The 11,545-nt window shown below is 38.9% G+C and overlaps 1 protein-coding gene across 9 annotated transcripts in view; it reads right to left on the reverse strand.

The window, feature by feature from the left end:
* LDB3 (LIM domain binding 3) overlaps nucleotides 1-11,545 on the reverse strand; it is a 128,499-nt gene that overhangs the window by 4,155 nt on the left and 112,799 nt on the right. For all 9 annotated transcript variants that reach the window (XM_009334637.1, XM_009334636.1, XM_009334635.1 and 6 more), the window contains 4 exons: nucleotides 5,375-5,675; nucleotides 3,987-4,167; nucleotides 1,644-1,764; nucleotides 77-192 (listed from right to left, as the gene is read on the reverse strand). In XM_009334637.1, coding sequence (XP_009332912.1) covers nucleotides 77-192; nucleotides 1,644-1,764; nucleotides 3,987-4,167; nucleotides 5,375-5,675 — 719 coding nt within the window. The remainder of the gene's footprint in view (nucleotides 1-76; nucleotides 193-1,643; nucleotides 1,765-3,986; nucleotides 4,168-5,374; nucleotides 5,676-11,545) is intronic.

An 11,545-nucleotide genomic window follows, 5' to 3' on the forward strand; every position in this document is an offset into this window, starting at 1 on the left:
TGCTTTCAAGCCTTCTGATGTTACTTCACAATTTATGAGTATAAAGGAGTGAGACAGTATTTGGTATAGAACCTACAGCACAAATGAAGCAGGTATCATGCCAAGTGTGTCCGAGAGCTTCAATGAATTTATCTCCAGCTTCAACAGGAAAATCACAGCCATGGCATTTTGTGCTGAACAAAGCAATATAATCTAAAATAAAACAAAAAGCAAACTTAGAACAAACTCTTAACGTAATCGTATTAAATCCAAGAGAAATAGAAAGTTTCCAGAGGATGAATTTTTTATTGTTTTTGCTCAGTTTCCTACTACAGCCACTGAAACACACACTGAAATTTGCTTCTTTTCCTTCATTATTTAAATATGAACTCAGTGCAAAACCCCATGTCAGCACGACAGTTGTCATCACAAACATAGAAAACAAACAAAAAATTCATGAAATTTGAAGTTCTGTTTCTCACATTAGTTTTAAATTAGCTTTAATGTATGTGGAAGCTATTCATAAGGACAAATATGGTCATACAAAACACAATCTAATGGCCAGTGAGTGTTACCGTAAGGGTGGTACAGAAGCATAGTTTAAGTTTCCATGACTGGATTTATGTTCTCTTTGCATTAAGAAAGAATATTATGGAAACCCCATACTGGCTGGTTAATATAGCCTTACTTTGAATATCAAGTGCAATTTGGAAAGACTTGACACTGAAAAAGATTAGCAGAAATTCTAAAGGTATATGGAATTTGTGAGAGTCATTAAAGGGTATGGCAAAACGAATTTTAAAGGGTAGGTGCCAAGTCAGTCATGCTGTATGGTTTTCATTCTTCACCAAGAGTTACTCTGATTTGCAAAATTTGATTTGCGCAACCATAAGGAAGGAACCTCCAGAGAGAAGTAGGCCAGAAGCTCATTAAATGGGTAAGGCAGGGCTTACAGAGGGAATACCACTTAAACCTCAGCCTGCTTCCTGACCACGTCAGGCAACTCATTTGCATGGCAAGCACTACTTATTAAACCATCTTACCCTTTCCATAGTCGGGGAAAACCTGGCCTTTTCCTTTCTTAGTTGGCAAGAAGCAGTTCATTTGTTGCAGCACTCAGAAAACAAAATCTGCACTACCACGTGTTGCACATCTGAGCAGAGCTATCTTTTCATACATGGCGGTTGATCAGTTCTGGGGTGAGGCATCAGTATCAGAGGTCATAATTCAAGCAACTGAGTAGAGAGAATGTGGGCAGCAACCCACACATACTGTACAGAAGTGCAACCAGAACCCTAAAAGAAGAATTTTTCACCCCATAACGTGTAGATTTCTAGTGAGCAAAATCTACCAGGGAAGGGAGGAGGACAGGGAAAAAAGCGTAGGGAGAGAACTGGAAGGTAAATATCACAATACGTAAGGGAGAGAAATGAGGTAAGGCATTCTGGGACATAGAGGCAGAAGACCAGCGCTCTGCCAGTCTGTCATATAAAGTGGAGAAAAAATACAGAGAGGGAAACACTTATATATGTGGAGAGTGGAAACAAAATCCATGCTGGATGGGTAACTGATTTCATTTTGTTCATCAGCTGCTTTATTCTTATGTTGCTTCCATACAAGAAGCAGCACACGATTACCGAGCAGACCTGTCCAGTTTGCCATACCTTTCTCACAGTAAGGCTCCCCATCCTCCATGTGAAAGAGGCTGTTCCCAAACGGCTTCTTACAAGCAGCACAGACAAAGCAACTTGTGTGCCAAGTCTGTCTTAGGGCATGCATCACTTCCTGTAAAACAAACAAACAAAAATCTCCAGCAGAACAGCGTGCCCCGCAACTACCTACTGGAGAAAAATACAAGGCAGAGATGCTCTGAATTTTTCCCTTCTGTATCAGCCAATTCCCCTCCTCAAAAGAAAGAAGCATGACAGAAATGGGGCTCCTTGGGAAAGAAAGAGGAAATAGGACCGCAAACTTTCTAGAACAATGTATTTGCCAAAGTGAAACAACATAGTTCAGCCAGCTGTTTGTATCAACATGCCCAGTCGCTGTTGCAGGAGAGATTCTGCACAAAGATTCTGATTATTTTCTCCTTTGTTTTGACACAACTAGTATGAACTCTTCGATGCAAAAGTATGATTTGTTAAATAAATTTTAAAGAGTAATTTTCTCTCTAGGACCAAGAAATGCATGCAGGGGATAAGTGATTTAAGTCTGATGTTTCAAAGCAACTTGGATTATGTACTAACTTCTTTAAGCTTCTCACAAGAATGCTTCACAAACTAATGTGAAAATCTAAAAAAAAAAAAAAAGCTTCTTAGATTTTAACTTATGTGATTAGTGAAAATGAGTCTGCGTGTCTGTTCCTAGGCCATGTGTTCATCACAAAAACCAAATTCTGTGCAACTGATGTTCTCTTGAACTGAGTATCCAGATTTTATCACTTCTTTCTTCTATCCAGTATGGAGCAATCTCTATTACTGCTTTATTCTTATCTTGTCATACAGAAGTCCTCTAAGTCCAAAAGCTGCTGTACTGAGCTCTGATGCGTGGTTACCTGCTAGTTTGTCAGTCTTAGTTGTGCCCAAGACGGTGTTTGACAGTGTTTCTCTGTCAAACAGTCCAGATTTCAAAGGGCCAGCTGCGTAACTGGTGTAAATTAATTTAACTTTGTTAACTTCAGTGAAACAGGCTTGATTTACACCAGCTGAGAACCTAGATCCTATTTTGTGTTGCTTCCAATTATACACATAGACTCTGATTCTCTTTTAAAGATTATTCTTAAACTTTATTGACTATGACAAAAGGGATTGAAGTCCTCTTGCATGCTTTCAATCCAGTGAATAGACAAAATAGTCTAATTTATGTTTGCTGTATATCTCATTAGAGAATCACCATTTGAGATTCATTAACTGCTGTTACTGTTTGCAAAACAACTATCACTGATAAATAGGTTTGGATCCATTTATGAACCTCACTGAGCTAAGAAGCAAAAAACGGATTGAGAAATCTTATTAATATAAATAGAGGCAGCTGGCATCTTTGCTATTTTCGTGATGAAAATCCATAATGGGGAACTGATTTGTGCCAGCATTAATTAGGTAAGTTAAGTCAGTACTCCGCTATAAAATTATCCCTACTGCTGCAGTAGCAAACAAGACTTGGTTGGAGCCAGAACTTCACCATAGATGTCTGATGCTGCCACCCCTAATTGGCAATTGCAGAGAAAAGCACCTAGTCTGTCAATGCCAACATTTAGACAGATGTCAAAAGGTGACAGCTAAGCAGTGAAAAAACAGCGTGGTACTCCTTGCTTCCTCATTTAAGAGAACCGTGTCATATATTCACTGTAACTGCACGCATAAATACGCTGCTAAACCTCATCACCATCTAAGGTATATGTAGAGCAAATTTACTTGTACCTAAGCATGAGTACATTAAGACAAAAGTGGCATCTATTTTTTGCCTTTCTGGTATTCAGATCTTTGTATTTATTCTGTATTTTCTGAACTGTAAGAAGTCAGCAGAATTCCCCTTGGCAGCTATGTTGCGAGCTACCAGTGAGGTGCAACAAGAGCAATGGGCCTCTTCCCAAGATCACCGACTTCTCCATTGAAATTTAGACTAAGTGCTGTATAAGAGAAAAAAAACCAAAAAACACAGTTCAAGACTCTACATATAAGGAAAAGATAAATGAAAGTAACTTAGTGTGTATCAAATAGCAAAGAACTATCCAGAAAGTGTTACTTACTTTATATTCAGTGAGACGGTAATTGGGTTACATATTCTGTCTATGAGTTGAATAAGGTACAGAAATATCCAAGACTTCGGATAGATAAAAATTATTATACAATAATATGTTTTTCATTCTGAAATATTCAACAGGCTGGGAAATTATTATTAAAAAGGGGGAAATAATTAAATAACTACATCCATTGCTTACAGTCTAAACTATTTCACTATTTCAGTGAACCATGCAGCTGGAGAAAGGATTGAGCTTGTTCTCTTACCCCCATGATCTTAGTGTGGCATCTGGCACAGGTTGGTGCGAAGAACTGTTCATAACAGCGCTCACAGTACACACTATTCTGCTCTTCCACAAAGCACATATCAGCCAAGGATGTCTTGCAGTAAGCACAATTGAATTCTTCTGGGTGCCAAGAGCGACCCATGGCTACCAGGAAAGGACCCCTGTAAACAATCATAATTATCTTATTTGTATTGCAAAAAGATTGGATGACCCTGACTACAAACCCACTTGTTAGACACCGCAAACATGTGCAACAATCATTCTGCTTGAACCATGGAGGTGCCTATTAAAGTAAGATCCAGAAGCCTGAACAGAAATGGTCTTTTTCAAGATCATTACTCAAACACTTTGCCAATTGGTTAAAATATTTCATTATTTTTTAGTCATATACATTGGATTTACAGACAACTGTTGGAGAAATCATCGTTTTTGTATCTGCATAGCTATAAGTGGTCTTTGTAAACAGCTGCAAAGACAACAGGAAAAGGCCAAGGGTTGTAACACAGAAGATAATGCTACTATTTGAAAGCATGAAAAAGCAGGCAAATTTCCAAACCTACACACCCACACCTCACAATAATTCCTGAAGTCTCCTGCCTTCTTTTCATCTGAGAGGGCACTGCATGCGGCATGTTCTAGAAATGTCAAACTATCAGATGAGGACTTGCTGTTGGATTATATGGAAGACACGTTAAATTAGTTTTGGTGATTTACTCTTGATTGTAATTAGATATGGTGATCATTACTGGAGTCTTTCCATTTCAGAATATATAAAGGGCAATAATCAACAGTTCCACATCACCAAAGTAGCTCCTTTTAGTGGGGGAGACTGTCATTAAACATGGATTACTTAAAGTTGGTTAGCAGTCCACAGGGTAACAATGGGCACGGGTCCAGCAGAATGAATGGGGAGAGGAGAAGGGAGAGGCATGCTATGAATCACTGGTAATAGAGTGTAGGCATTATCTTTCTCCAGACACAAAAGCAACAATTACAATTGGCTGCTGTTCCAAAACGATGTCTCGTTCCTTGTCATCCCACCCCCCCCCCCAACTCTCCCAATGAAGTTGTACGTACCTCCTTCAAGGGGTACCTTAGGACCAGAAACTTGTTTAAAAAACAAACAGTGATTTGCCACAGCATCCACGAAACAATTAGCATGTATAACTTTGCAGTGATAAAAAGTGAACCACACAATAGCAAAATGAGCTCTGGAAATGTTAAATTAATGAAGCAGACAGCAGACAACATCCCTGCTGGGTAATTTAACTGAGTCTTAGGCTCTGGTACTGTATATTAATGTACAATAACCAGTCTCTCTGATTTTTTTTTTCTGCTTCATCCCTCTTCAAAACCTCATGACCTTACCGAATTATGCTGTTACAGTGCCCACAGAGAGGAGTTCGGCTGCTGGCTGGAAAACGCTCAGCCCTCTGAACTGTTCCCCGGGCTATTGCAGGAGCCTGGGAAGAAGCTGACACTGGAGATGGGTAAGCAGAAGTTGAGGCAGGAGATGGTGCTGGAGCACCCCTTGGTAGGACGTGCTTCGTGACAGTGGTGGTGGTTTTTCCGGGTGCAAATTTCTGGGAAAAGGAGTCATCTGTTACCCAGGGAGGGCGACTTGCAGGCTCAGCGTTGGCAGGGGCGTAGGAATGAACTGGTGCTGGTGCTGTTTTAAGTATCCCAAAAGAAACCAAGAAGTAGTTTAAAGTCTTTTCTTCTGATGGCAAAACAGCAACACTTACCAAAGGGTACTCCATGACACACAAAAAATAAAAGCTTCAGATGACGCTTAATTATGGTCTGTCCCATTATTGCTCATTAATTCTGGACTGAAGCCAAGGATATCAGCACAATCACTGACTTTTAATCCACATGCATTACAGAAGTCATTGCCTACTGGCTTTTACAGATTTTATGGAGACTATTTGCAAGGGCATCTCTTCATTTTCTAGTAGGAATGGATACGACAATTCCGTGATAATGTCAAAGACTGCCATATAATCTGTTTAAGACAGGTTAAAAATAGAAAGGCCAGATCATGTAATAAAGTTTTAGATGGAATTCTCCATAATTTCAATAAGAAGTTATGCTTGAATTTTGACCTCATTATATTCATTAAAATGCAGCATTTTCCACAGATGTCACTGTTATCTATCATTTGTAGGTTTTACCCCTAGGTTTCTGAAGAAAAACAGGCTCACACAGGGAACACAGAGATAGAGAGCACTGGAAGCAATATTGAGGGAGCCAATTCAGCTCACATGACCAGCAAGACAAAACCAGCAGCACTTAGAGGAAGGCCAGGCTTGCGGTTATGACTGATCTCGGTTCAGTTCTTGGCTCTGCCACAGACTTCCTGTATAACTTCGAGCAAAGCGTAGTAACCTCTGTGCCTCAGTTCCCATGTATAAAACAGAAATATTATACTTCCTTCCTTCCACCCTTTGACTATCACATAAAATCTTCAGTGCAGACTGCCTCTGTGTTTGTATGCACCAGGCTCTAATCTTGGGTGGAGCTTTATTATCACATAAAAATAAGCAGAAGCTAGAGCCTGCACATACCGACAAGTTTCCCCACTGCCCTGCTCTTTTCAAAACGTCAGATATTGCATTGTGTAGGACTGAAGTCACTGCCCAAGAAACTGCCTCACTTTGCCAGGTACAGGAGCACTAAAAGCAGTTTTTCCTTTGCAAGGAAAACAAAGTGAATGATTGTTGGTTTGTGTGAGGAGGAACAGAAGCTTGGAGAGTTGAAGTGTTTCGCCCAAATGAGAGAGAGCACAGATTTGGGAACAGAAGCCAGTTCTCCTGCAGTCTAGGCAAACGCTCTGGGTAGTAGATCCTAGTGCCAATAAAACGATGACCAAATACAACATTTACAGTTTTAAGGAGCTTGCAGGTAGAAAGGTATTTCAGCTAAGAATAGGGTTCCGAATGTAACACGGATGTTTCTGGATAAGTAAGTGGTGAGAAGATTGTGTTCTACTTAACACTCCTCCCTTAGCCCGCACCCTGCCACACAGAATAACGTACACTGATTATTGGCATTTGCAGGTGCTTAGATTTCATATATATCAATCCACTGTGATCACCCAGTGATCTCCGATTTTCTTTTTATTGACTTCAGAGCTGAATCTAATGCATCTTCTTGATAAAACTTTCTTATGCTACAGCATCAACAAAGTTTCTGCTTCATAAAACTGTATCCCACCTTAGCTTGAGGCTTCTTTTTTTTTTTTTAACTTGGGAATGGTAAACAGTGTTTAAAGATTTCAGAACAGAAGTTTATATGCAATCTCTTTAAGCCCCGGGGCTGTTGCTATTTATGTATTACGGTATTAAGCTAGGCAAAATTAGAAGGCGATATTTAATCTCTAATTGGCGAGTTCAAAAGGCTCCCACCTAAAAGGCTCTCTAATTAAATAAGGTGACTTCTAGCTCACTCAGTTCTGTGAAAGGGTTCTCCCATCCCCAAGAGCCAATAATTGTTCATGCAAAGTACGGCAGTGTATCCCACAGAAGGCCTAACAAAATGGTCAGATATTCAAACCCAGGCTTCCAGAAGCAAAGAACAAATGCAGTCCAGGTACCATTTTTAGGATGTCTTTTTCTATGATTTTCTTTAGTAAATTCAGTTTACCACCTCTTAATTTTTCACTTTTCCTTCCTTAATCTCGCACTGTCGGTGTTTCATTTTTCCAGTTTGTTTATTCCAACCAACGTAGACAGCATACAATTTATCTGGGTTCAGATTAATCTAGACTCCTCTGAAGGATAAACACTGGAGAAGGGTCTTCGTCTTTCATTCCCTCTACCTTCTATTTCTTTTTACTCTATCTTTTCTACTTGCCATGGTAAAATAAAGCAGCAAAGTAAATTTTTTTTCCAGTTGCTGAAAGAAGATACCAGGGGAATTATTGCAAAATGACAAATGTTGGGTGTTCGCAACTGCTTTGAGTTCTCTTTTCAGCCATTATCATTTAGTTTTACAGGCTGGATTTATTACAACATATTTTCCCCCTGTGAACAGGCTGGAATTACTATTGATTTAAAATAGTGTCATTGCAATCTATTAGAAAGGTTTCACTAACTTCGAGATTTTAGTTATTAAGAGGGAATTATTATCTTGTTATAGCTATATCCCTAAGCTTATATGAACAACTCTCTTGTCTTAGTAGCTACTGCCATACAAATTCACCTTGCATATTTATGTATTTCAAAGTCTTCCAACATATATGCAGCAGATAAAAGGTGCTGTCTGCGGGTAAAAAGTACTAAGCTTCAGCATATCAGAGAACAGATTCTCAAAATATCAGTATTGTATGAGCTGACCCTTAACTCTTAAAAAATGAATACTTTAAATAATTCAGTAACCCAGCCTCTATCACCTTGTTTCTCTCAGCCCTCAGACTCTCTTATAGTGGGAGAAAAAGAATGGGACTATTGTTATCCTGTTCTCTCTCTTAACAGCCATTAGGAGCAAGCCAATTCCTTGCTTCTGGGGAATCTGGAATTCTCCCTATCAGCTCTTCATTTATGGTCAATGGATATTTTCCCTCCAGAAAAAAAAGGCGTGTTACCAAAGATTCACTTAGTAAAGATTCATATAGTCTGAAATGCTTTAGTCTTGCATACTAGCTCGCACTGCGAGAACAATTCCCCCTTTTTTTTTCTTTGTTAGTAGAACACATAATTGTTATTCTGAGTAATAATTTTCCAGTACCAAATGTAATTCATAATCACAACTGATTTGGCTTGTTCTACACTTAGTGGCCGCATCACTGAAGCCCAGAATTTTCCTATATACTGGAACAGTATATAACAGATAACAGACAAAGCAGATAATGCAACAAGTCTTTATAAGAGGACACCATTCTTATTTAGAAGAATTTAAAATGAAAGATGGTACGTAACCTGCTGTTTGTCTTGAAGGTGCTTAGGATTCGGTGAAAAGTTCATAGAGATCTATGGGAATCTTTCTACCAATTTCTAAAAGAGTGGATCAGGCCTTTACACTCGAGCACTTTTACACACATGAGTAGTCCTGTTTGGACTTACGGATTTAAAAGGAAAGATCTGCTTTCTTACTTTTAGGTATCACGTTACTTCGTAGTATAAAACTGGCATTTGGGTTGCTTGGAATACATGAAAGCACTGTTCTAGTCTGGGAAAGCCTGTAAGAAAGGCATACACAAGTATTTTCCGCCATCTAGTGGACCTTGTTCAGAAAAGAAATCTATGCTCCTTTTAAAAACGGGTTATGAAATTTACGGGACAGAGAAGGGAAAAGATTAGGGAGTTCACAGCTTTCCCTATAGGAAGAAAACAAAGCAGCAGAAAATTCCCACCAGAGTTAGATTAGTCAAAGTAGTACTCTTTCTTTGCTTTAAAGTAGACTGTAGGCTTACTGATTACTCCTACCTGAGCCCAATACTCAATGATGCAGTTTCATTTTGAGATTGGTTGGTTTCAGTTTAACCAAATTTACCCCCATTGTTTTTTTTTCAATCATCTGAGACAGATTAAAATAGCCTTGTAAACCCTCTTAGCGACTGATTCAGGTTTCTGGATATTGCATATATAAGGCTGCTGGTGGGTGTTTTAATCTCAAGTTGCTGGCCACATTTTTAAGGGAAACGAGTAATTTCATTCCAATTAACAGTGAGGACTAGCGTAAAGGCATTCCTCTTCTAAATTCTACATTGCAGATCCTTATGGTAATCTCCACTGTTTCGGCCTTCTCACACAGTGGATTTACAAAAATAGAAGTCTAAGAAATTATTTGCTAAAGTGAGAGTGCAGTTATTGCGCAAGCCTGAGGTCGCACTTAGACTGGAAGAAAAAGATGGATTTTGTGATCTCATATGTCATCATTTGAGAAGAGCTGGTCCTCTCAGACTGAGGCTGCATTTTACACTGCAGGACGGAATTTATATGCATTGACAAGGTTGGGTGAGGAAGTTTTCTAACTGTCTTGACAGTTTGTTTCAAAGTACTATTGATCTTTCCCATCCGGCACAGGAAATGCCGTTTCCTCCATTACTTCCCAAGTGACAATTTCCTGTTTGCTCAGGACTGCAACTGCAACTGCAACCGTCTCTAGGCCTGACTCATGTTCCAAGACCAGTATGTTGTGCTACATCAATATATAAAACTTTGAAAAGGTACCAAACCAAAACCCAAACATCTTCAATAAAATACCTTTCTTTAATCTCTTTTGTACCTCAGTCACTTTGGGGTTCAATTACAGAGGTATTTTAGAATCCTTTATTGTATATCTCAAACTCCTAAACAATACAGGGAGACTTACTGTTTCTTTCTCTGCCAACTGTAATGCTATTTGAATTTTGTCTTCGTAATATATCACATTACATATTATTCTGAATTTTCTCCTGTCCTCTAGAGTACATTATATCCTTGCAGTGCCTGCAAAATAAGAATTTTTCACACGCAGGCAGACAATATATACAAGTTGAAGTAAGTTCATTGTATACATAGTGACACAGAACATAGTTTCCATACTGTGTATTTTAAGCTTTTATCGGGAAGTAATGGGGCTCAAAACCAGCAATATAAGGAATTGCAAAGAAGATGCCCATCACAGGAGAAAACAAAAGCATTGCCTTTTATTCTGAGTCTAATTCAACAGCCAGCTTTTTCTTTAACAGATACAGCTACTAATTGGATACACCTACTAATTTATTTCTGTGGCAGGTTTGTATATTGGAGAACTGGAGTTTATACTTCCCCCAAATGAGCATGGGGCTTAGTATCAATCAGCGTATTTAGGAGATATTTTGACTTGCCACAGTTTGCTCTGTTCTGCATTATGGAAACAAATCCTCTGTCTTCATCTTTCCTTTTTTTGCAAGACAAAAATAATAACATTTGCCTTCAGTGAGAACACGGTATATGCTGACACACTTAACCAAAAGCAAATGAGGAGAAGCTGAAACCTTTATTGACTTTGAGACCCTTAAATAGCTCATGATAGTTCTGAACTGGCTTTTTCCACCTTTGTATCTCAAATACAAAGATTAATCAACTGATCTGCCTGTCTGCTTTATGTCTAAGTTTGCACTGGTTTCATTTCAGTAGATCCAGAGATAGAGCATTACAGAAGACAGAGTTTAGACTGTTAGAATTCTTGGCCTTTTCATATTTACTTGACTGTCAAGATATAAATCAACTTTTTAATTCTCTTGCTAAGATCAGAACAAGCTTAATTTGAAACAGAACTGCATTTAGATTTATATTGCTGCCTCATTTAATTTGTTCATTTTGAAGGTTCGCGTTTTGGTCATCAACGGATTTAGAAGTTCAATCCATTTGTAACACATTAATACAAAGGGAATTTAAATAACATCAAGGAGCATGTTTTCCACATGAATGCATAATCATAGAATCATAGAATGGTTTGGGTTGGAAGGGACCTCTAAAGGTCATCTAGTCCCAACCCTCCTGCCACGGGCAGGGACACCTTCCACTAGATCAGGTTGCTCAAAGCCCCATCCAGCCTGGCCTTGAACACTTC

The sequence above is a fragment of the Pygoscelis adeliae genome, unplaced genomic scaffold, assembly GCF_000699105.1.
Source record: "Pygoscelis adeliae isolate BGI_AS28 unplaced genomic scaffold, ASM69910v1 Scaffold361, whole genome shotgun sequence".
Lineage (NCBI taxonomy): Eukaryota > Metazoa > Chordata > Aves > Sphenisciformes > Spheniscidae > Pygoscelis > Pygoscelis adeliae.